The following is a 26143-nucleotide window of genomic DNA, read 5'->3' as shown; positions in this document are numbered from 1 at the left end:
TCACTACTTCCACTGCTACCATTCTCATCAAGCCAACCTTTCCCACTCAGATTATTGCAAAAGGCTTCTAACTGGTCTCTCGGCTCCCTTTCTGGCTCCTCAAGTGATCCTAATCAAAACCTTGCCATGGCTACCCACTGCACTCAGAATAAAATCCATCTCCTCATCTTGGCCTTCAAAGTCTTGCTCCTGTCTCCAGCCCTATTTCTTCCACCATTCTACCTTCACTGGTCATGCTCATGTCACACTGGTCCTCTTGTTGGTCCAGAGATATGCAAGCTGCCGCCCCCTGCCCCACCCCCACCCCCCCTTAGGAACTCTGCACCTGCTGTTGCCTCTGCCTGGAACATACTCCTCCCTACTCAGCACGTGGCTCCCTTCTTCTTATTCAGAGTTGACTCAAATATCCTCTATTCTGAGAGGCCACCCAATCTAAAGTTGACCCCCCAGTCACTGTCACATTACCCTCTTATTCTCTGAATCACACATAGCACCTATCTAATGTTCTCCAGTGTATTTATGACTTTTGTCTACTATCTCCCCGAGTATAATACACACTCCCTGAGATCAAGGACCTTGTCTGTCTTGTTCACCTCCATGTCCCATGTGCCTAGGACAATGCACAGAACACCGAGGTGCTCAGTAAATAGCTGTTATATTAATGAAGGAATGAATGGAAGTAACAGTCTGGGGAGAGAAAGTTGGGGAGACTCTGGGCAGCACTCTTTGGGGTGTGACCCTGAGGAGTGGGTCTCATACTGAAGAAATCAGAATGAAACACTTTTCTAGTGGTTCAGTGTGTGAGTACTTGTCTAAGGAGGTGGTATCTCAGCCTAGAGATCCAAATCTGGGAGGCAGAAAATATGGAGTCCAGTCTGAGGTGCTCAGTTCTGGAGAGGTGATTCTGTGGGGTTCTGATCAGACATGGGGGTTCTTTTGGGAGGGTCATTCTGGGTAGTGGCTGGTGGATACGGAGTGAAGCTCTAATGTGGAGGATGGAAAGTCAGGGGTTTGATGAGACAAGCCTCTTTCTGGGGAGCTCAGCTGTGGAGATTCAGTAAAGAGGACTTGGCCTGAGAGGGTCAGTCTGGGCTCTTAGCCCGGTGGCTCAGTCCCTGGGGGTTTAGACTCAGTTTCATTTTGCACTTGGGACAACTTCGTTTGAGGACAAGTCAAGGGGTCAGCCTTGGGGTCTCAACCTAGGAAACAGATGGCTCCCTTTAGGGGATCTTTCTGGGTATGCCCCTCAAACTCTGGAGTTCCAGTTGGGAACTTCAGACTGAGGGGGGACTCCTGAATGTTCTGTCTGGGTACTCAGGTAGAGATCTCAACCTGGAGGTTCATCCTGGGGTCTCATTCTGGACCCTCAAGGTGGGCCTTTCAGTTTGGAGGTCCTATTCTGAGATCTCAATTACGTGGCAATGGAAGGCTGACCCTGTGTGTTAAGTCTTGGGGTGGGGGGGGGGCAGGGCCCGTTGTGTGCACTCACTTTGGGCATCCTTGCTGTCCGGGGAGCCATGGGGCAGCTTTAACAGATAGTCCTTGAGAAGCAGCTCATAACGGGGGATGCGCTGCACAGGCTCCAGCATGTGGTGCTGCAAGGTCAGGTTGCCACAGGCTTCCTCCTTCTGTGACAGGCAGAAGCAGGAGGGTTCAGGTCTGGCCAAAGACCCTTGACTGGGTCCCTGCAGACCTGTCCACCCCAGTCGGCCCCAACCAGCTTCACTGCTTACCTGCACCTCATGGATGATCACTTTAAACTGGGTAGAGCGCTCTGTCCAGGTGTTGACCAGCTCCACGGCCCGGTCAAAGTTCTTCACATACTCGCCGTACATCTTGAGGAAGGGTGCCAGCTTCTGCAGGATGTCTCCAATGCGTGGGTAGCGGTCCCTAGGGGGAAACAGGGGCTGATGTGGTCCTGCTGATTCTTGTCCCCCACAATGCCCCCACCCTGTAGGCCGGTCTTATCTCAGTCCTGGAAATCTACCTCTCAGCCAGTCTGCTCCTTTGGAAATGCTGCTTATATTATACACAAAGTAGGCCAAAAGGCTCAGTTTGACCTGAGACCACAGCCTGGGCTGCCACCCACCCCAACTCTGCCCTGCCTTGAGCACAAGGGATGACACGTCCTGGAATACCCGCTCTGACCTTACTGCAAGGGCCACTTCATACACTGCTTTTTGATTCTGTGCCCAGCCTTGTGCTGGGTGATTCTGGGGACACAAATGAGTCACACTTAGCTGAGCCCTGAGAGGGTCACTGTCAGGTAGGGGAGGGCAAAGTAACCAGGCCTGGTTGCACTCCTCAGGAGTCACAGTCTACTGGAGGATACAGAGGACCAAACCTGGTCCCAGCCTTCATTGGTCACAGTCTGCTGGGGGAGACATGAGAACCAGCCCTGGTTCAGCCCTCAGGGGTCATAGTAGTTGGGGAGATGTAGGAAGTGACTTCATGCCAGCCGTCTGTGGTCACACAGACACGCTTTATCCTGTGGGTGTGGGGAGCATGGAGATGATTTAATCAGGAAGTGACATGGTCTGATTGTTGTTCAGAAAGACCATTATGGCAGGTGGTATAGACGCTAAAGGATGAATTGGAAGAGGAGAGCTTGGAAGCCAGGAGACTGCCTATGAACCTTGCCCTTCTACCTCAGGACTCAGCTCAGATCTCACCTCCTCCCTGAATCCTTCTTTAACCCCCAGGCTAGTTTTGGTCCCTTTATCTGGATTCCCACAGCCTCCCATTCTCAGCTCTATCATAGCACTGATAAAAACAAACAAAAACAAACAAAACAACAAAAAAAACAATAGCTCACATTCATTTAGCACTTATTACATACCAAGTACTGTTTTAAGCTCTCTACATGTATCAACTCATTTAATCCTTAAAATAACCCTACAAGGTAGGCTATTACTATTACCCTCATTTCACAGCTGAGGAAACTGAAGCAGAGTAATTTAAGAAACTTGCTTAACATCATAAAGCTAGCAAGAGGCAGAACTGGAATTTGACCCCAGCGAGTTTGGCTCCTAACCTCATACTCTTTAGAGCTTTGCTATTATTCTGTTGTAATTTTCTGAGTCCTGATCTGTCTTTCATTATAGATTGGGAGGGCCTAGAAAGCAGAGCTTAGGCCTGATTCTTTCTGTGAAAGGTGGTGAGGGGAGAGGGCAGGCAGGAATGAACTCTCGTGCACACATCTGGCCTGGGCTCTGCAGGCAAGTGGACAGGAAGGCGGGCAGCCTAGGTCTGGGGCCCCTCACCATTCCTCCATGCGCTTCTCTAGCTCAGGCAGCAGGAACTGCTGGTGGAAGCAATAGATGGAGCAGATGTTAGAGAAGATGCCATGGACGACGTCAGCCGGGAAGGAACTGCGGTTCCGAGCTTCTTCCAGCAGCCGGGCGCAGAACACCTATGGGGCAGGGCAGGAGAGATCAGCCCAGTGGGGCCTGGGGCTTAGCTGGGCAAGGGGCAACTGGCAGGTGAGGGCAGTGTCTTTGGGCAGCTCTGTGGAGTTTTGGGATCAGCACTGATCTTGAGACTGAGGAGTGAGGGAATGGAGTTTGGCTTATAATGTGGGGTTGGATTTCAGGTTGTCAAGGTTAGGATCTGAAGGTAGGCACTGGAACAATGAGAAGTCAGGATCAGGGTCAGGATCAGAGAGAAGTTTGGAATTAGATCCATTCATTTAACAAATATTTTTGAGTGTCTACTGTGTGCCAGGCAGTGAACAAAGCAGACAAAAATTCCTACCCTTAGGGATTCTAGTGGGTTTGGGGGTCAGGAATAGGTCCAGGGTTAGAATGAGGTTCAGAGTGTGGTTCACGGCCAGGGGTTAATTCAGGATCTGGGTCAGAGTTGCAGTCAGGGCTGGTATACCTACCCAGGTTTAGGAATGAGGGTTGATACAAAGATCAAGCTTGGGGTCATGAATCAGAGTTGGCTTCAGGGATAGGATGGGGATCAAGGTCAGAGGGGAGCCTTACCAAACTCTAGATTCTGGCCCCAATGGTAGGGTTGGGCTCAGGTCCTATTACTTCCTCCTTGGCACCCGCCTACCAGGTCCTGGTGCCCCGGCACCCCTGAGGGACCATTCACCTGATCCAGGAGGTGGAGCCTGGAAACATAGGCTTTCTCGGTTTGCAGGAGCTCATTGGCAATGTGGAACACCTTCTGCTGCACAGTCAACTGCAGAGAGAAGAGGCAACTGCTGGTCCATCATCCTGTACCCTAATCTTCACAAAACCCCCAGAATTCTCAGATAGTGCAAATGCTACTCTAAGCCTAATGCCACCCCGAGATAACCCTACCTCCCATCCCTGAACCCATAAGCCCCACAGGTTCACCCCTAACTCCCCCGTGTTTCGTAAAGGTCACCCCTCAATTCTGATGCCGTGCACTCCTCATTCGGTCACTCATTCACCCAGCCATCTGCTCCCTCTATTCACTCAGCATAGTGTAGTGGTTAAGGTGTGGGCTGGAAAGTCAGACTTTCTGGGTCCAAATCCTAGCTCTGACATTTACTAGCCTGCATAAGTTGTATAAATGCTCTGTATTTAAGTCTCTTCATCTACATATACAGATAATAATAGGACCTAAGTCCATTTGTAATTGAGAAAACAAAATCATTTAATATAAATAAAACATATTAGACTATGGATTAAATAGACTATAAATGTTATTTATTCACCAACTCAGTTCACTGTCAGCAAAGGCTTACTGAGTACCTGGGGTGTGAGGAAAACCCAAAAGTATAAAAATGTATAAAACTCATTGCCTGTTGGGCCACTTGCCTGTTCACTGGACACATATTTGCTGAGTCCCAGACCTCGGCCCCCACATTTGAGCCGGGTTCTGGCGGAGCAGGTATTCTGGCTGCAACCTAATTAAGTGCAAGGATGCCTTTGGAAGCAGTGTTAGGCTGCTGGGGCACAGAAAGGGATTCCTGCTGCTGAGAGCCTTTGTCCACAGCCTCAGGTTCCTAGGGGGCTCTAAGCTCTTGTGGCCCTCCGGAGGCCAGCTGTCTGGAAGTCTCTCTGGATGTGAAACTTTCCATTTTACAAATAAGGAAACTGAGGCTGTGGTGGGGCAGCAGAGACTTGCCCAATGTCACACAGCTACTGAATCTGGGGATTTTCCAGTTGGAACAGGACTTTAAAGATCCCTAACGATGATGCCCATCTTCAAGATGGAAAAACTGAGGTCCAGCTAGTGGTTCTTGGATGAGGGTAGAACAATTTTCCTAGTGGGCATTTGGAACTGTCCATGGTCATTTTTGTATTTACAGTGATGGGGGGACAGCGTACAGGTCTGCTACTGATATTTAGTACCAGGAGACCAGGGAAGCCAAACATTCCAAGTGGAAACAATGCCCTGTTTCAAGAAATACTGAGCTGGGGGAAGAATCAAGTGTAAAAGCCAGGCTCCTGATTTCTCCACACAGTCCTGCCTCTCGGTGAACGTGGGTCAGTACCTCCACAGACTCTTGTCTCTCCATCGGGGGCACTGGGATTTCTCTGTCCTTCTCATCCTCCTCCTCGTCATCCTCCTCCTCCAGGTCACTATCGACCTCCTGGGAGCTGGGTCGGTGGGGGTCGGCCAAAGCAACAGGGACACTGGCCAGGGCAGGGAGCCCAGGGCAGAGGCTGTGGCTGGGGGGCCCATCATCACTGATGAAGCAGGTCTCCTCGCTGTTGGATGGTGAGCTGATGCTGTCAATACCGCTGTCCCGATTGGGCACCTTCTCGCCGTCCCGGGGCCCGGGAGCCAGCAGGAACAGGCAGCGGGAGGCCTCGCCCTCGGGGAGCTGGGGCACTGGTGGCTGCAGGGGTGGCTGTGGCAACATGGCTGGCTCTGCGGGACCTGGGCTGGGGCCAGGGGCTGGCCTATCCGAGGCAACAATCACAGGCTCTCTGAGGTGGGTGGTGGACACACATGAAGGCAGGGTATGAGCTTGACTGAGAGGCCTGTCTTACAACTGTCCTTTCTATCCCAGGCCCACCCTACCCCCACAGGGTCCCCTGGGGACCAGACTCACCTTTCAAATTTCTCAATCAGTGAGGATACTGCTGCAGAACTGAGGCTGGCCTCTGCCCTGGAGGCCAGGCCTTTGGCTACTCGGGGGTCTGCAGGCAGTGGGCGTGATGGCGGGGGTGGGATGGGCTCAGGTGGTGGGGGCATCCGGGGCATCTGCAGGTAGCTGGGCTTTGGGGGGACTAGAGAGATGGATGGGAAAAAGAGGGGAGATCCCAATGGGCTGAGTTTGGAGTTGGCTGTCATAGCCAGACCACAGGCCTCTCCACAAACCCCCAGTCTGTACCTTTGCCTGAGGTAGGCACAGAGCAGGCCTGAGGTGAGATGCCAGTATGCACATGTTAGCCCCAGGTCTCAGCCCTTTGCCCCTAGACCACAGTGCTTCCTGTCCTTCTAACAAGCCTTCTCCTCTCCCACTGGCCAACCTTTCCCCTCCTGTGTCCCCTCTCATGGGCCATTCTTCTGCCCCTCTCTGGACCCACTTACCCTGTGGCTTTGGGCCCGGTGCCCGCTTCAGTGGTGAAGGACGCTGGCTGGGGGTTTCAGTGGGGGGACCTGGGTCTGAGCGAAGTCGCTGGGGACCTTCTGGATGAGGCTCAAGGCTCTGGCCAGGGTCAAGGGACAAACTTTTAACCAGGATACGGTTTCCCTGGTGCAGCCCTGCAGAAAGGGAGAAACTGGGTGTGAAGCAACTGATTACCCCAACTGGGAAGCTGTATGTCTTAGCAGGTACCTGTGATATCAGGTTTTCCTGAGCCCCTTTCCTGGCCACACTGCCTTTCTGGGAAGCCTTTACCCCAGCCGTCAGACGGGGAGCCAGGCCCAGGGTTGTGGCTGGCTGTTTTCAGTAACAGACAAGAGTTCTTTGTGATTAGTACATTGATTTCTTGTATGTCAGCAGGCATTATTATTAGGGAGTTTAACCAGGCTGGGGGTGAGCACGAGCAGCCTATGGTTTGTGTACATGCTTGCACTCTTGTTTATTTAGCCACAGTGAGATGCTGAGCCTAAACCATTCTTCACCTTTTTTCTTAAGGTCCTGAGGATATCTGGACTTCCTTTTCTATGGTTTTATATAGCTAAAAATGATGAAATTATATTTCATGAACAAAAGTTTTGCTTCTTAAAATGCCAGCTTCTCACTAATCTGTACTATCCTCTATTTCCACACCTACACACACAAACACACAGCCAGCACCCAGAGTTCAGGTCATAGGAACAGCTTTAAACAGGCAAAAAAATTCAGAAAAGGGAGGCCTTTTTGCACTGTCCCTCTTCTTTCACTGTGGGCTCCCTACCTACCTTTGTCTTTGGGCCTGGGGGAGATGATGGTCACACTGGGGAGAGAAGATTCAATCTGGGAGGTGTGAGGAACAACCCCCCCCCCTGCACCAAGGGATGGCATGTCCTAAGGGAAGGAGTGTGGCCTGGATGGGCAGGGAGCTGTGGTGGGTCTCAGATGATAGAGAAGAAGGGGAGGGGAAAGAGTAGAGTAGAGAGGGCAAGCCCTGCATGGCAGTCTGAGGAGCTGGGTGACTACCCTGTGGGCAGAAGGGAACCATGAAAAGCTGTTGTAGGGAAGGATGCAGGCAAACAGGTGTGAGGACGAGAGGGTGAGTGGCAGCCAAGAGCCCCCAGAGCTCCCAACCACATATGGTGCCAGTTTTGCTGTGCCACAGCCACGTGGCCTCTCACAGCCACAGAGAGTCTGTTAACCTGTGTCACACAGTCTCATACATGACCAGTCACAAGTGGGCCCACCCAGTCACAGAGACACATGGGGTTATTTACACTGTTTCACTTAACTTTGGGGCCGCACAAGTTCAAACATCCAATCATGTGCAATCATGCTTCTGAAAGCCTGGTCACACATAGTCACAAAGACCCACAGTCACAACTTCACATATTATCACACAGCCTCACGGTATCACATGCACCAGCAAACGTGGCCATGCACAGTCACAAAGATGCAAGTCACACAGTGACAAATCTACAATTTCACATACAGCCTCATACAACAATCACCCAACCACTTACCATCATATACCCACTTACATACTCTTCAAATATGGTTCCACCGAGTCACAAAGATATACAGTGCCATTTATCCTGTACCTCACAATTGCAGGGCCACAGGGTGTCATAAACAGGATATGGTGTTGCAGGTTCACACACCTGCAAACGGTTCACACATTGACAAGACTATAGCCACACAGGGTCATTATACCATGTCAGACACAACCTTGCACAGTGGCAAAACAGCACAAAGTCACATGCCAGCATGTACCCAGAAACACAGACACACAATCACAGACACATGGCATAATTTACTATGTCATACTCATGAAACAAACATGTCCATGGAGTCCCTGGGTCTTAGGGGCTCAGGTATACACACCCACATGACACTTGCCTCGTGGTCTAAATAGTCATGGTTTCACATGCGGCCTCTGTTGCAAAAACATACAGCTACAACACAAAGATACCCTACCGGGTCACAGGCAGAAAGAACAGCGGGGAATTTTAGCTCTCCCAGTCCTGGAGGGAAGGGAGTAGCCCAACCCACAGGGTTCCAGCAGCTTCCCAGGGTCTCTGACTCCATCCAGGCCACAATCCAGTCGCAAAGGCCCCAGGGGCCTCAGGCCATGGTCCCCTCCTAGCCCTGAAGGAACAAGGTGCCCCAGGCCACAGGCTGAGGCCCCCACCCTCACTCTGTACCTGGCTTTGGGTGCAGTTTCCTTACTTCCTTTCCCACCTGAGCAGGCAGGGCCCTGGCTGGGAGGGAGAAGGTGCTCCTCTCAGCTCAGCTGGGCTGCTTACCCTGCCCTGCTCAGCACATCCTGGCCTGGTCCTGCCCTGTCCTCCCCCTGGGCTTGGGGTTGAGGGGGATGAATCACCTGGAGGGCGGCACATGCAGAGACATAGTTCGAGAGACAATATGGCTAGAGAAAGTGAGACACAGAGAGCAGCTGAAAGGACCAGAGATCCAGAGAGCAAAGCCAGGCACCCCACCGTGCAGAGACCCCTCTCAGGGTTACACACATAGGTGCCAGGGTCCCAGGTGCCCCTTGTCTGCCTCCTTGGGCCTGGAGGCGCCCACCTGGCCCTGTCTCTACAGCTCAAAGCAGGCAGGCCTCCCTGGGCAAGCCCTCCCACCCAGTCGGTACAGGGCAGTGGGGCCCCTAGTTGGGGCCTCTCCCTCTCTCCACTGCTTGTCCCAGGGATAGGGTGACCATGCCACCCTCTGTGGCCTTGCTCTGGCCCACTCTCTGCTCCCTCCTCACCCACCTCACCTGGGAGCGCACAGATGGGCCTGCCCCTCCTTTCTCTCTGCCTCCTTGCAGGCAGCCATGCAGAATGGGATTCAAATATTCGGGGACATCCTGGATTCCCAGGTGAGAGGGGCAGGGACTGTCAGCCCAGTTTCTAATGAAGAGATGAAGGCAGCGAGAGGGGCAGTGACTTGCCCGAGGTCACACAGCAAGTCAGTGACAGACTTGTAGCAGACTGATCTGAGACTGGATTTCTTAACCCTGCTCTCCAAGAGGAAGCTCGGAAAGAGGGGAATCTAGAGGGGCAGAGGTGCGCGTCAGTGCTTCCGAAAGTCATGAGCTAGTGCGGCTAGTAAGAGCAACACCCCCAAGCCTGCCCACAGATTATGACAACAGGGCTTCAGTTCAGGAGCCTAGGCCTGGCCAAGAACCAGGCAGGGCTCCACTGAGGGAAGAAGATTCAAGATCCATCTCTCTCCTATTGCAGGGCTCCCCCTCCCTGTCCCTCTGCCTACATTTCCCTGTTTCCTCCTATGTTTCCCCTTAGTGGCCCCCTTGGCCCCAGGTCTTGCTCCCTTCGGGTGGCTAGATGGACCTCCAGCTCAGGTCATGCCACTTATCTGCGCAAGAACCTTCCATGACTCCCCACTGCCCATGGGGAAAATAGAAGCTTCCCAGCTGGTTCTTTATGGCCCCTCAAGACCCTGCTAAACTCCCTGGCTTCCTTCAGCTTAGTTTAGTTGCCCCAATACTTCTGAGCTCTGCTCTAAGCCTGGTAGATTCTGTGCTGGGGGAGTTGAAAATCCTATCTATGCCCTCAGGGAGCTCTGAAGGGAGGTCCTTCCCCTCCCCTAGATATCACAGCCCTTCCCACTTCCCTATCCCATCCCCACACCCCTTAAGTCCTGCATTGATTTTCTCCAGTCCATTTTTTTACATTTAATTTAATTTTTTTGGCCAAGCTGCTCCACATGTAGGATCTTAGTTCCCCGACCAGGGATGGAACTTGCGCCCCTGGCAGTGGAAGTGTGGAGTCTTAACCACTGGACCACCAGGGAAGTCCTCCAGTCCATTTTTTATGGTTGATAATCCACAACATTCTCTCTTACACATGCACGTACATCGACACTCACACCCACACACCTGACAAGGTCTTCCACCAGCACTGCCCCCTTGACCACTGGCATTAGAACAGAGGCCACAAAGGGCATCTCCCTCCCTGCCACGAAAGTCACACCACCAAATGCTTCCAATGCAGGGGGCACGGGTTCGATCCCTGGTCTGGGGTGGGGGTGGAGAAAACCGCAAAGACCTGGTGAGAACCACAAAGCTGCTCACACATCCACATGCAACACGCTTGGCACAGGGTGTGTACACACAGCCATACTCAGGCGTCTCTTGTCACTGATGGGAAACACGCCCTGGGCACCCCAGGATGCCTGGGTGTGGCCCTGGCTCTGCTGTGGGCGTGGGGTGCGCCCTCTGACAGGCCCCTCAGCAGGCCGAAGGTCAATCTTGATCCTGACCCTGAGGGAGCTCCCAATCTCAAAGACAAGAAACTCTCATTCAGGAAAAGCTAAGTGCGGCTCAGGAAGTGCAAAGGGGTCAGCCTGTCGGGACTGGGAAGCTCAGGGGAGGGAGAGGCCAGGGACAGGATGGCCAGATAAAATACAGGATGCTCAGTTATGTTTGACTTTCAGATAAGCAATGAATAATTTCTTAGTATAAGCATGCCTCATGCATACTAAAAATGTATTATGCTATACTAAAAATTTTTTGTTGTACATCTGAAATTCAAATCTAACTGTACTTTTTTGGGGGTGAACTCCAGAAGCCCTAGTCAAGACGGGATTCTAGTGAATGAGGTGGAGCCAGGCCTCCGAGGTGGCACCAGGCAAGCTGTGGGCTCTACCCAATTTCCCTGCAATGGGCACCTGAATGCTTATGACAGTGACATTATTTCAGGGATCACCTTGAATCTGGTCTTATTTATTAAAAAAACAAAGTCAATAATTAAAAACCTGTGGTACTTGACCATTCCAAAGAAGGGTGGCATGATCACATTCACTGACCAGACTGCATGGGTTAAGGTGTTGTGAAGCCTTCACTAGGAACATCTGGCTCAGGAGTAACACAGACCTCAGTTAAATCCCAACACCCTCACTTACTAGCTGTGTGACCCTGGGCAAGCCTCTCCATCTATCTGAGCCTCAGTTTCCTTGTGTGGAAAATAGGATAATAATCACAGCTCCCTGGTTTTGAGGAGTCCATGAGACAAAGAAGGGAAAGAGCATAGTGCTCCCCCACCCACAGAGCAATGTGGCTTGAACTTGAAAGCCAACAGAACCGCACATCCACAAAGACACAAAACTATGCACACAGATACATAAACCCACAGACCACAGGCTGCAACCCAACACAAAGCTATCAACACACTGAGAAACGTGTGCAAACCCAGCCAGAGATGGACACAGAATCCAGCCCCACTCTCCTTGGCAGCTTCTCAGATCAGGGCGGGATTCCTACTAGAGGCGGAATGGCAGAGAAAAGACAATGGTACCCCATCCCCCATTCAAATTCAGTTCAAATATAGAAACCAAACAAAACCACAAAATAAGTGTCAAGAAGTATAACAGAGTTTGGAATTTTCCCATGACAACTTACTGTTAGTGAAATAGCAAACTCATTCCAAAAATTGTTTCTGGTAGCTTCATGCCCCTGCCTGGCAGGTGCCCTTGAGCATGTGCTTCTGAGCTTACTGGCAGAGTAGGTCTACCATCTAGCTGAGTTTGAGGACAATGACTTTACCACTGGAACTGGACCCTTACCTCTTTCTGAGAATTTCAGCTCCCAGCTCTCCCCATCCCTGGCCAGCAGCACCCCCTCTCCCTTCTCCCAGCTTTAGCCTTGGCTTAATCTCAAGACAGCTAATAGGACCCCAGACTGGACCCCAGCCACTAACGCCCTGGTGACATGGGGAATCGCTTCACAACTCTGGACCCCGATTTCCCCCATCTGCAAAATGGGGAGAATATGTGTGTGTTTCTCATTGTGAGGAACTGGTGAGATGCTATTGTGGGCAGAAGCCAGCCCTAGCACTCAGGCCTCCAGACCCCCAGTGCATGGTTCTCCCAGCAGCCCTCAGCCTCCAGGCTGAGAGGTAGGCCCCTAGGACAGTTGAATTCCTGGGGGTGGGGTGGGGTGGGGAAAAGGAGCAGAGGGAGTGGAGAAGAAAGAACAACAAATAAGAAAGTGTCCTTTGGGCAGCCAGCTCCGTGGGGGGGCTGGGGGGGGAAGGGAAGTCCCTTAGCTTGAGAAAAAAGCAGAGGATAAAGGTGGAGTAGCTGCCCCACCTCTTCCCACCTGCCCCTTGAATGTGAGGTCCAGCCCAGCTGCCCTGCTCCACCTTTGCAGCCAAACTTGCTTGGCCTGGCAGATGTTCTTTCTGAAAATTTAAACACAAAGCTCTGTCAAGAATGAGAAATGCAGGGGGAGCTGTCTATAGGAACCCTGTGGCTAGCCTGAAGATCCCTTCCTTGAAGTGGACTGGTCTTATGAACATAAGGACTCTGCAGAAAAATGGAGGCACCTTTTGCAGAGTGAAGGCATTTTTGGAAAGTGGGAGCCATTCTGGCAAGTAAGGAGCTTCCTAGAATGTTCCCTCTTGAAAACTGGAGAAACTTTCTGTAAAATGAAGGTCTTTTGGATAAAAAGAAGGCTCCTTCTGCAAAGGGAAAGTTTCTGCAATATGGAGGCGCTTTCTTCAAAGTGGAGGGACATTCTGTAAAGTGAGGAGAGTTCTATAAAGACCCTTTTGTAAAATGGATGATGTCTGTAAATGAAGGACCCTTTGACAAAATACAAGACTGTTCTGTAAAACGGAGGAACTCTTTTGTAAAATGAGGCTCCTATGTAAAGTGAAGAACATTTTTGTGAAGTGTGGACCCTTGTGTAAAGTGAGGACCTTTTTGTAAAATGAGACAGTATAATGCAATAGGGGATGGTGAAGACGGGGGTAAACTGGAGAGCGCATGTCTCACTTAAAGTAGGGATGGCAGCTTCTCCCCTCTATCTAATTGTCTATCTATCTAATTGCAGTAATGGGGGCCCTGCATTTTCAGGTCTTCCAATATTTCAAGAGAATCAGAAATCCAGGCTTTTATGTGAAATCCCCTAATTTTAAAAACAGTGAGTAGGCCACATGAAACTTTTGAGTCAAATTAAACTTGTGGGCCACCAGTTTGCAACTTGCAATACCTGAGTTAGATGGTCCTTAAGGTCCCTTCCACCTCTGCCATTTACCTCCTGCTCTATCTGATGTGCTCTGGCCCTAGGGCAGCAGCTTTGGAGTCCCTCCTCTACCCCCTGGAAGGGCCCAGTCTCTTCTGGGCCTGAGCACTCTCAGGGAGCTCGCTCATGCAATACTTGTCAGCAGTTCCGTGAACTGGAATCTGCCTTTCGTTCTGTCTGGTCTTCTGCCTTGTGCAGGATGCCTGGTGAAAAAAGCAGGAGACTGCAAGAACTTTTAGAACTCTCTGGAACTCAAGGTGTTCAGTTTTTTGTGGAGGATATAAGGTATGAGGATTCAACTGTTTGTTGAGCTCCTACTCTGCACCAGGCATTTTGTTGATGCTTTCCTGCAGGGCATCCTCCTAACAACCCTGTATGCTATTAGCTCCATTTTACAGATGAGGAAACTGAGGCACAGAGAAACAAAATAACTTGCCTGAGGATACACAGCTAGAAGTGGTTGAACTGAGACTGGATCCCAAGTGTGTCTGTGTCCAGAGTCACAGAGCACATCCTCAGTCAATGTTTGCTGAATTGCGAAAGAAATCACATTGGGGGCGGTGGGGGGGAGGTCAGAGAACTTTCTAAAGGAAATGGTTTTTGAGTTTGGCCATCCAGGTTGTTTTTTCAGGGGTAGATAGACTGGGCACAGTCCTGCAGGCAAGGGAAGAAAAGTGAGCAACGGTGTGGATACTAGGGGTGGGGAGGTGAAGAGTGTGTTTGAAGGGCACAGTGACCAGGGTCTTGGGTTTGTAAGAACAGGAGGAAGGGGCAGAAAAAGCCAAAAGACAGGCAGGCACCCTCCTTCTCCACCAACCACTACCACCAAGATACAGACCCATAGGGGCCATGCAGAGGCAGGCACTGGCACAGAAACACACACACACACACACAGAGTCTACATACAGAGACACACACGCAGAAACATCTGGAAATGCCCCAGGGGCTTAGAGCCAAGGTGTCATAACACAGGAACACATAACATATACAGACCCAAAGACACACATAGACACACATGGATATATAATGACACACACTCAAACATACACATGGATATACAGAAACAAGAACATTAAGATATACACAAAACAGACCCATGGGGACAAAGACAGCGAGGCAGCCAGGCATATGTGCACGCATGCGCACGTACACACACACACACACACACACACACACGCACACACAGCCACATGGGAGCACAGACAGCCCATCTCTCTTCCAGTTGCTTGATTGCTGTTGAGAGCCTGGCCACCTCCTCCCAGCATCTCTGGACCTGAGGCCAGAGAAGGCTGGGGGTGGTAGCTCCACCCCCAGGGAGGGGCTGGGGACTTCAGAGGACAGGAAGGGAAGGGAGTGGAGCTGCAGCTGGGAGCACTGGGGGCAGTAATTACCCAGTGCTGGGGCTGCCACGCTGGCTGTGATTTCCCTCCTCCTGAGGACAAAGCCGCTAGGGGATGGCCCCTCTGACCCCTGCTGTGTGTGACCCCAGAGCCCCCAACACCCACCCCTCCCCCCTCCCCCTGCCCCCACACCGAGGCCTGGTCAAAACTGAGAGTTGGCAACACAGAAAGATCATGACGGAAAAGGACCGAGAGAGACTGAGACAAAAACAAGGAGGAAGAAGACAGGAAAACTACAGAGACCCAGAAAATCGGACAGCTAGAGAGGGAGACAGGAAAAAATGGGCGGGGGCGAGTCAGAAGGGAGACAGAGACAGTGAGGGATGCAGGCCCAAAGAGGCAAGGGGACAAAAAGAGCAGACCAGGGCCACTTGTTGAACATGGCTACAATGTGCCATGCCCAGTGCTCTGCTCTACCTGTGGCATTTAATCCTAACAACCCTAGGAGGTGGGGATGCTAACCCCATTTTGTAGATGAGAAAACCGACGCTCAGAGGGGTGAGGTGATTCGCTCAGGATCACATGAAACTAGAAAGTGGCAGAGCTGGGTCTGGGGGGCTCTCACCACTGCCTGCCCCTGACAGGGACATGGGGCCCAAACAGAGATCCCTGAAGGAATTCTCCAGAGACAGAAGCTGTCAGGGAGATCTGGAGACTTGGAGCCCCTAAGAGATGCAGAATGAAAGAGCCCAGCACCTTCCCTGCCCCCTCCCCTGCGCCCCGGGTGGGGGAGGGGGCCGCAGCTACACCTGGAACGCATTAGGCTGGGAGGCCCCGCCTGGGGAGCAGGGAAGAAGCTGGAGAGGGGGGCAGAGAAGGTGAAGGTGAAGGTGAAGGTGAAGTTGAAGGCAGCGGCGTGGGTGGCGGCGAGGGCCTAGCAGGCCCAGGCAGAAGGGCTTCTATGCCAGCTTCAGCTCCTTGGGGCCAGCGCTGCCAGTCCTGCCTTTCCCGCTTTCTACAGGCGCCTTCCCTCCCTGACTTAACCCCTTCTCTGCACGGGCCACGGGGAGGTGCTGCGGAGCGCTGAAAGCCTCCAGCAACGGGAAAAGCCTTCAGTTCCCTCTCTGGGCCTCAGCCACACACCTGTGCCCCTCACCCTCCTGTCCTTAGTCTGGGGCCCAGATGGACACAATTGACGCCTACTGGGCACTGACCCTTTTTCAAGCTCCTCAGACTCAGTGCATCTTAAAACCCAGCTCTATCCCAGCCCCTAGTGGCTCTTCCTCCTGTTTCCCCACCCCAGGAATGGCACCTCCAGCCACCCAGTTCCCTAAGCCAGAGGCTGGGCTTTCTCCACGACTCCCCCTGCTCCCTTAACTCACACATCCAGCCAGACCCCAAGTCCTACAGACTCAAATTCTTAGGAGGGCAGGAATCCATAGACTATTTTTCCCACTCCAGCCTCCTAACGGGTCTTCCTCCCATCCTCAGGGCCCTCTACAAGGTATTCTCCACACCACAACCAGGTTATGAAAATACAATCCCCTTCAATTTCTGTAGCCCGGTGAAGGGCTCCCCTTGCCTCGGGGGTAAACTCCAAACTCCTGAGCTTAGGGACAAGTAAGGCCCAGCCTGAAAACACTTCCCCACACCCACCCCCACCCCCACCCTCCAGTCACAAAGGCCTCTTGTCTGTTCCTCGAAAGTGCTCTCCTCTGCCTGGGGCTTTGGCACATGTCATTCTCGTGGGCCTGAACAGCTTTTCTGCTTTTCCTTACCTCTGGACTATTTATCCATGGGATCTCAGCTCAAGTGTCCTCTTTTCCCTGCCTGCCCCCTCCTCATCTGTTCCTTCAGCATCTGTGCTTGGAATTACCTGTCATGTATGTCTTCCCTGCTAGAAAGGAGCTCCAGGAGGACAGGGACTGAGCCTGCCTTTTGTTGCCCACCCAGCAATTCACACAGGGCCAAGCACAAAGTAGGTACTCAATAAACATTTGTTAAATGAAGAAATGTCCTCCTTCTTCCCCTCTTGCACTCTCCCTTATCTGCTCACCAAGTACTTAAGGATGCCCTACTATATGCCAGACAAATGCGATGAACAGGTCCTTGATGTTACAAATGGGGAAACGAAGGCCTTGAGGTGGGAAGGGAAGCCTGAGGGCACAGTGAACCAAGGGCAGAGTCAGGAGTGCAGAGGTGCCTTCTGCTATTGCCCTCATCCTTGTCTCCAGCCCTCTGTGTTTTGAGGTACCTTTTGGAGGTGTGATGCCTTCCAGGTCGAAGGAACTGGGTACTGGAGCCTGGAGAGGCTGGACTCACTGCTCCAAGGATGTCTGCTCTCTCCAGATGAGGGCACTTAACACTTCTGGGCTGGGCAACGGCAGAGTGTACTTCCTGTCCTCATTCCAGACAGGTCCTAGCCCCACCCAGCCAGCATCTGGCCAGCTCCACATCTGCCTAAGGCATTTAGCTAACTGGTCCCCAGAATACCATGGCTGGCATCTGTCTGGAGCACTGGTAGCTGCCGCTCACCCTTGAAGGAGCAAGTAGCCCCAGCCAGGCTGTCCCCTAGGGGCAGAGGCACGTGAAAGGGCCGAGGAATGGGGGTGCCAACCATCTGCAGCTGGAAACTTCAATTCTTTTAGTCCTGTCTGGAGAAGTCCTTTTTGCAGCTACCCAGTCTTTACACTTTGCTGTGTTTGTTTGGGAGGCCCCAGCTGACTAGAAACCAAATCAGGGTCTTTTCCCAGACACTCCCCTGGAATCTCAAACTGCTGCTCTCCAAAAATCACCAGCAGAGCCCACCACTCCCTCCTGTCAAGAGTCCCCTCTTCTCCTTTCCATGAGCAACCTCCCTCTATGGTCTCTCAGGATGCCCTCAACAGGGAAAACATGGAAGGAGCCACAGGAATTTACTTCACCAATGTTTGATTTGCTTTTCAGTACTCCCTCCGTTCTTTGCAGCAGCCACTACCCTGGGTATATGTGAAATGGGTCTCAGCTTTATGCAAATATACTTTAAAAACTGCTCCTCCCCCCACCCCACCCCCAAATGACATTTCTAAGGCAAAGTTTGGGTGACTCTGCTGACTTCACTATCTGACCTCACTATCTATGTCTTCAAGGATGGGACTGGGGCTTCCTTGGTGGTGCAGTGGTTAAGAATCCACCTGCCAATGCAGGGGACACGGGTTCGAGCCCTGGTCCAGGAAGATCCCACATGCCGCAGAGCAACTGAGCCCGTGAGCCACAACTACTGAGGCTGCACTCTACAGTCCGTGAGCCACAACTACTGAGCCGGCGAGCCACAACTCCTGAAGCCCACACGCCCTAGAGCCCGTGCTCTGCAGCAAGAGAAGCCCGCGCACCACAACGAAGAGTAGCCCCTGCTCGCCACCCGGATGCCCCCCCAGGCCTCTCAAATGCAACAGGTTTCAAACGTACATCAGTATCTCCCCCCAAACCTGCTCCTTCTCTTGCAAGTAGGTGGCCCCACCAGCATCCACCAGGTCACCATAGTTGGTTTCAGAAAACAACCCAGACTCATCCTGGACTTTTCCTTCTTCCTCGGCCTCTACATCCAAGACACCACCAAGATCTGTCCATGTTAGCACCAAAATATCTCTCAGATCTTACCTTCCTCACCTGCCATCACTCTAACCCAAGCTACTATCACCTATGGCTGGGATGACTGTGACCCCTACCTGCCGGTCTCTGACTCCACTCTTGTGCCCCTACCATCCACTCTCCACATACAGCCGTGGGGATTTCTCAAACACCCATATCTGAGCACATCATTCCCCTTCAAAGGTTCCCCTTTGCCCTCAGGATAAAGTCCCTTCACCAGCCTTATCTCTCTACTTCTCCCAATACCAGCCCCTATCCGAGGATGCCTCATGTCTCAGTGCCTTTGCTCCCACTGAACTTCCTACCTGAACTGCTATGTTCCTCCTAGCTCTGCAAACCTTGCTGGCACCCCTCTAGAGCCCTTCCTTTGGGCCATGCCCTGTGCTGAGTGCTGCTGATGCCAGCGTTTCCTCTGCCTAGAGTCCCAGAACTGTAACTGCCTTCCAGCTTAAATTGCCAAATGGCAGCCATACATAAGAGCTAGGCATAAAGGGTAAACTGAGGCTGCCAGTGTTTGTGCGTATGTGGGTGAGAGGTTGACTCACTCCCTTTAGCTTAGATCCCATGCCTCCCTTCAGGGTTGGGAGTTATGGTGGGAGGCCCACACAAGGCCCTGGGGAGAGGGCCTCAGAGTGGAGGCTGATGTGGTATCCTAATGATGCTGACTCACTGTAGGACCGCAGCTAAACTGCCTCTCAGAGTCTCCACTGTCCCAGCTCAAGGATGGTTCCCACTCTAGGCTATACATCAGAATCACCTGAGGAGCTTTCAAAATAGATTCCTGGGTTGCAACCCTAAGATCCTGGAGCTTTGAGGTAGAGTCTGGGAATCACATTTATTTTTTCAAAGTCAACAAGGGGGATTCTGATGTTCATCCAGTATAGGAAACCCAGGGCCAGACGGTGACTAGGGGCCTTTCCAGCTCCAATTCTTACTCTAAGAGTGTCAGATGATGGCCCAGCCTCCAAATCAGAAGGAGCCAGCCCCTCTTGCTGCCCCCCTCAACAGGCTGAGTCCTTCCACTACCCACGAAAAGGCTTTAACACCAGGTGCAACTCCTTTGACTGAGCTAGGGTCAAGTCCCAAGCTATCCCCCAATCAGCATCTGGAAAGATATTCCCAAAGCTGAGGAAGAGAGCAGGGCTTCCCCCAAATCTCTATGAGCAAACCTACACTTGGGAACTCCTTTCTGACTCTCTCAAAGCCCTCTCTGGTATCTCAGAGTTTAGTTATCTCAGTAACCCAATAAGGCCTTAGGTTTTATCAAACCGCGAAATGGGCATAAAAACAATCAACCAACCCCCCACTAGGAATCAGGGTAACTAAAAGAGAAAGCACTTTGAAGCAATTCAAAGCTTTTACATGGATAAGATATATTATTTTAAAAACCATCCCCCCCACCAGGATGGGCCACTGCCCCTAAGGATGGTGATTCTATAAAGGCCTCAGCAGTCTGAGGGAGGAAGCGGGGAGGCACACGGAAATCTTAACATGTGGACTAAAATGTTTCAATCCTTTAATTGACACTCTCTCTCTCTCTCTCTCTCACACACACACACACACACACACACACACACACACACACACACACACACCCTGCAACTACCAACCCTGTCCTCTTTGGGCCAATTATAGGCAAGTCCTGTGGAGAGAGAAGCAAGTCACTTGTGCCTACCCCTGGGCTGGCTGGGCAGTGGGGGTGGCGGGCTCTCACGCCCCATGCTGCTGTGAATCACATGGCCCAGCGCTTGTCTTGCCAGGGCCTGAGTAATTCCTCCGCCTCTTCTTCAGAAGGTTTTTCTCTTATTTTTTTTTAAATTTTATTTCATTCTGCAGGCTTTGCAACCAGTATCTCATAGACTTCTCATGGCATTCTCTAGATGAGGAAATTGAGGCTCAGAGAAGGGAAGTCACTCACCCAGGGTTCCACAGTGAGTCAGTTAGGAATGGTTAGATGGGAGGCCAGGTCCTTCCCTGACACCCTTCTTATTCCCACTCCTCAACTTGAAGTGAAAGAAAGAAAAAGACACCCACCAATTCGAGAGGCAGGGACTTCATTGGGAAAAAGGATCGTAGGAACTTTGTGCTGCTTTTTGGGGGGAGGAGGGGAGTGGTTCAGGATGGGTATTTTGATTGTAATTTGGAAGGACTGATGGAATAGAAAGAATCACTGCTGTGTATTGATCAGAGGCCAGAGACCAGGGGCCTAGATGCTGCCCAGCTACTGACTCCCATACCAAGAGTATCTGGAGGGCAGGAGCTCAGTTGTCCTTCTCTTAGACAATGGTTACTGAGGGCCTACTATGTGATCCCTTCTTATCTGTTCAGGCATTTGTTCAAGGATTTATTGAGCTAGGCACTATGCTAGTTGCTGGGGATACAACGGTGAACAAAACAGATATAATCCCCTTGCCCTCAAGGAGCTCATATTCTAGTTGAGGAAGACAGGCAATAAATAAGTAGACACATAGAATAAGATAACTGCATATGTACTAAGCACAAGGATGGAAGTGCAGTGGCAATTTCGATGGAGACCCACAAGGGCCCCTACCTAAAGTGATCAGGGAAGGTCTCTCAGAGGAGGTGACATCTGAGCTGAGACCTGAAAGATAAGAAACAAGCCAGGTAGAGAGCAGGGGGAAGAGCTGCCAGGCAGAGGGGAAAGCAGATGCAAAAGCCCTGAGGTGGGAGTGCTTGTGGCATGTTTTGGGATCTGAAAGAAGGTGCTGCAGTAAAGTGGGTGAGTAACCTGCTCCACACAGTGTCTGTCAAGGGGAGTTTGGAAAGTCAGCAAGAGCAACATGCAGGGCAGGGCGTTAAAGGCCTGTTGTCAGCTGGTTATCTCCAGTCCACACTGAGGGAGCCCCTGAGAACTCCCAGAGGTTCCACAACTAGCCCAAGGTCACAAGAGCAGCAAGGGGCACATGTTGCCCATACTTTTATGCTTTACTAATGCTACCTGGTACTGGGCCACAGTCCCCCCAAACCTGAGAAGCCTGGGATGTGGACCCTGGGAGGTCCCAGAGGCTCAACAGCTACTTCAAGTGTTGCCCAGGGGAAGGTACTGCTCTTCCTCCATGGCTCCCGGGCTCAGGTCCACATGGGATGTCCCCAGATGGGGGAGGCCCTGCTGGACTCCTCAGACACTCAGTTCTGTGCAGTGCAAAGGTCTCTCCAGGCAGTGGCCTGTGGCCCCAGCCTGACCTAGAGCTGCTCCACCTCTGCAAATCCAAGTTCAAGCATCCTGACTTCGCCTCACAAACAACCTTATTAAAGCCCTGCACCTCTGCAGCTCTGCTACAACTGGCTTCTGCCTCCCCCCATCACCACCTTTCTGCTGTCTCCCTACCTACCAGTCCCTCCAGCCCTTCCCTCCAACTTGACCCCCAAGGCCCACCTCTTCCACCTTTGTCTCTCATCAGCACCTTCTACTCCCTCCTTCCCTTGTCCTCCTGCCACATACACCTGGCAAAACCCCAACCTTGGATCAATCCACCATCCCTCTTTTTTTTTTTCCACTCATACTCCAGAGCTGCCGAACAGTACAGGAGAAAATCACATAAGCAGAAGGCTTGGCTTTACTTTCATGGTCTCCAACCTCAGTTTGGGAAGCAGAAAGACCATAGACTTTGGACTCAAACAGATCTGGTTTGGAATCCTGTCTCTATACTAGCTGTGTAACCTTGGGCAAGTTACTTAATTTCTTTGAGCCTCAGTTTCCTCCCGTACAAAATGAGTCTAATGATACTTACTTCACAGGAGGCTCCTGAAGATGAAATGAAAACCCATGTAAAGCACCCAGTGCCTGGCACAATGTAGGCGCTTGGCAAATGGGAGACTCGTTCTTTTCTCCCATTCCCCCAAACAAACCCCCTTTTTACTGCCTTGCAATCCAGCCCCTTTTTCTTAGAGTGCTCCCTCTCCCATTAGCCTCAGCAGATAGAAGAGAAGAGGGTCGGAAGGATTGAGGGGGCACAGGGGACAGAGAGGAGGCGGGAGGTGGGGGCCGGGATTGAAAGAATTAGACGAAGGCCGAGGAGCGAGGGAAGGGGTTGCGGGTTGAGAAGAGACGAAGGGCTGGGGTGAGCGGGCCGGCCCAGAGGTGGGGCTTAAAGGGCCCGAGAACAAGAACCCGCTCCCAGGCCCATGGCTCGGGCTCCCATGCTTTCTCGATCACTCACCAGGCCGGGGTTGCGAGCCCTCCAGGTGGTAGGAGAAGCGCAGGGCCCGGTGGTGCTGTGGACTGGGGCCGCAGGGCAAGACCCGGGGGCCTGGAGCGACGCCCAGACTGGCGTCCGAGGGTCCGGCAAACTGGGGATCCAAGAGGCTTCCGAGAGCCGAGCCTGATCCCCTGGGCACCGGCAGTGCAGGCTCCGAGGCTCCAGGGTCCGAGTCGGCATAGGCCGGTGGCGCGGCGCTGGGGGAGGTCGCGGTTGGGTGTTCGGGCTCGGAAGGCCCAGCGCCCCCCGGGGCTCGGTGGCCGTGCATGGTCCGGGCCTGGGCGCGGGGCCCGGGCTCCCCGCTTGGCTCCAGCTCCTGGGGCGTAGGCGCGGGCGGAGGAGGCCCGGCGCCCGGCGGAGCAGCGGCCTCAGGCTCGGGGGGCGGGGCTGCGGGCTCAGCCCCACTGCGGAGACTCGAGCCCCCGGCCCGGGCCCGGGCCAGCAGCCGTGGCAGCGGTGGCAGTACCAGCAGCAGCCGCGGCCACCGCCGCTGCGGTGCCAGGCATCGCCGGCCCGGGCCCCGCGCTGGGAGTGGGCTCGGCGGGGCTGGGGGCCCGCTGGGGAGCGCTGTCTATGCGGCAGCGGCTGGGTGAGGGTCGGGGGGTAGCGCTCGGCGCGGGCTCTCTCGTGAGAGGCGAGCCACTTCCGTAGCCCCGGGGCGAGCGGCCGGTCTATTCCGAGTGCGTGTTCTCTTCTTTCTCCCCAGATGGGAATCGATCTGGGCTCTCCTGGCTGGTCGGAAAAGGTTCTTCCTCCCGCCGCAGCGGAGGCTGGGGGGCGGAGGGGAGGAGAGGAGAGGGAAGGGGAGGGAGGGAGGAAGGAGAGGATGGCGGTGGCGGGGGGCGCGTGTATGCGCCGCGCGCTCGGGCTGGGGGTTTCCCCCTCAGCCAATGCCTCCCGACGATGCTCCAGCGGCGGGGGCAGGGGCACAGCCTGGGCCCGGCTCTGCCGTCCTCCCCAGCCTTGGCCTGGGTCTCCGCGGCGGCGGGCGGGAAGGAGCCCGGGGAAGGGGGGGTGGGGAGGCGGGAGCAGTCGCTGAGGCAGCCGCAGCCACAGCGGCGCTGGGACCCAGTTGCCCGGGCCCCGCCCCCTCGCCCGGGATTTGCGCCTGGCCACGCCTCCTCACTTCGGCCGGCCTCAATTCTCACTGCGACCGCCTTCAAGGCACTCCTTCTTCTTAAAAATTACCCCTCAGCCTGTCCTCCCCATCTCCCCCTGGTCCCGCTCAGTCAAGTCTACGGGCTCAAACCCCCAAATCTGCCTTTCTGTCACATCTCAGTTCTGCCTCCCTCTGCTCATCGTTCAATCTCTTTTCCAGCAACCTTTCCACATGTTCCAGAGTTTCCCTAGGGCTTGGCTCGTAGGGGACTTGCCTTTGATACTCTTCACGCAGCTCAGACCAGACCGCATGGTTCTTTACTTTGCCTCTCTTTGGCCAATAGCCTCAGTTTCCAGGATTGTCGCATCTGCCTGGCAGCATTCCAACCTTGAATCAGTCCAACTGTCCGCCTTTTCCATGCCTGTGCCCAGGCAGCTAAACACTGCTGGAGAAAACTATTCAACCTCACAGATTTGTGCCACTATAAACTCATGGTCCCCAGCTTCTACCAGGCCCTCGGTGCTGACCCACAACCCTACTATGCATTCCCGGACAGCCTTCTCTCTCATGCTCTGCAACAGCCATTTCTAACCTCCCTTCTCCTCAAACCCCTAACTTCTCCATCTGTCCCCTGACCCTCAGCAGATGACCCCACCTACTTCACAGAGTAAACAGAAGTCTCCAAAAAGGAAGTTCTTTCCTTCTTGCCACCAAACCTACAGAATCTGTCCCTTGTTCCTTCCCAACAGCATTTAAACATACTCAGGTCTCTTCCATCTAAAAATTACCAAAAAATCTCCCTCTCCAACCACCTCCCTCTCTTCCCTCTATAAACGTCTCAAGAGTCGCCTACACTTAACTGTCTTAATTTTCCCACTTCCCACTTATCTTTCAACCCACTCCAATCTGCCTCTACTATTTGCCTGATACTGCTCTCTTATCAAGGTCTGCCATGGCCCATGTCACTAAATCCAATAGAATCTATTCAGAGGTTATCTTACCTGACTTCTTGGTAGCATTTGGCACTAGTGACCACTTCCTCCTCCTTAAACCACTTCCATGACACCACACTCTCAGTTTTCTCCTGCTTCCTTGGTAACTCCTTTTTACTTTCCAGACTCCTCCTTGTCCAACTCTTAAATGCTGGTGCTCTTTAGGTTTTGGCCTGAGCTCTCTTCTCTCTGCTCTTTCCTATGATTATTACATTCATTCTCATGGTTTCAACTATCATTTCTTTTCTGATGACTCCCAAATTGATACAAGTCCAGGTACTTCTCCTGACCTATGCGTTCAGCAGGTTAATAGACAGATAACTCTACCTGAATACCCTGGAGACACCTAAAGCCTCAGCTTCTCTCCAACTCAAGGTATCCTCCTCCCAGCCTTTTTGTCCTTCTTTGTGCCTTACCTTAGCGAATGACCCTAGTCAAGGCAGAAACCTGAGCTATACCCCTCTTCTTTCTCCTCCACTCCCATGCAATCACCAAGTCCTGTCATTTTTATCTCCTGAATATCTCCCAAATTTACGTAGTCTCTTTTATTTCTGCTGCTACTACCCTAATCTAGGCCAGCACCATTTCTAACCTGAATACTGTCACAACCTCCCTGTTTTAGTCTTATTCCCTGGAATCTAGTCTCTTCACTGTAGGCAGTATGATCTTTTGAAAAGGTAAACCAAAATCATATCACTCTCACGTTTAGAATCCTTCAATGAGTCCCCCACTTGCTCTAAAGGAAAACTACCTTCCTCAACAGGCAAAGTCAAGCTGGGCTCTTCATGATTTGACCACCACCAGCCTTTCCAGACTCCATGCTTGAGTCAAAGCTGAAATTATTAGACTGTTCCTTATGTCTAGCTTTGGAGTCTTTGCATATGCTGTTGCATCTGCAAGAAATTCTGTCCACATCTCCCCAGTTCCATTTCATTTGTTCTTCAGATCTCTGCTCATTTGATGAATGCCTTTTGAGCACACACTTTGGGCCAGGCACCACATGAGGCACTACTTATGCAGTGGTGAATAAGACAGACATGAAAAAGATCATGGAAAACAAACTCGGCCCTCAGAATTTCAGTCTGGTGCTGGAGAGGACTTGAGGTAAACAAATACATAATTAAAACATATAAACACACAAAATTACAAATTGTGATAAGGCTATAAAGAGTTGGAACAGGGTGATAGGAAAGAGAATAACAGGTGGGGGCAATTTAGCCTGAGATTCAGGCAAGGCTGATACTTAAGGTGAGTAAAGGAATGGGAG

At 52.3% G+C, this 26143-nt stretch overlaps 1 protein-coding gene across 2 annotated transcripts in view; it reads right to left on the bottom strand.

Annotated features, from left to right (window-relative positions):
- Positions 1-25752, bottom strand: part of FGD1 (FYVE, RhoGEF and PH domain containing 1) — a 38283-nt gene extending 12531 nt beyond the window's left edge. Inside the window, exons 1-9 of one of the 2 annotated variants that reach the window (XM_067724600.1) lie at positions 22747-25752; positions 21117-21167; positions 6520-6693; positions 6038-6215; positions 5474-5912; positions 4099-4188; positions 3264-3412; positions 1734-1890; positions 1490-1628 (exon numbers count right to left, since the gene is read on the bottom strand). In XM_067724600.1, the coding sequence (XP_067580701.1) occupies positions 1490-1628; positions 1734-1890; positions 3264-3412; positions 4099-4188; positions 5474-5912; positions 6038-6215; positions 6520-6693; positions 21117-21167; positions 22747-23053 (1684 nt within the window). In that variant the 5' untranslated portion in view covers positions 23054-25752. The remainder of the gene's footprint in view (positions 1-1489; positions 1629-1733; positions 1891-3263; positions 3413-4098; positions 4189-5473; positions 5913-6037; positions 6216-6519; positions 6694-21116; positions 21168-22746) is intronic. The other variant, XM_067724601.1, reaches the window with a different exon arrangement.
- Positions 25753-26143: the final 391 nt, after the last annotated feature.

Source organism: Pseudorca crassidens, chromosome X (assembly GCF_039906515.1).
Source record: "Pseudorca crassidens isolate mPseCra1 chromosome X, mPseCra1.hap1, whole genome shotgun sequence".
Classification (NCBI taxonomy): domain Eukaryota; kingdom Metazoa; phylum Chordata; class Mammalia; order Artiodactyla; family Delphinidae; genus Pseudorca; species Pseudorca crassidens.
Note: the sequence above shows the minus strand (reverse complement) of the source record. Positions and strands in the feature narration are given on the sequence as shown.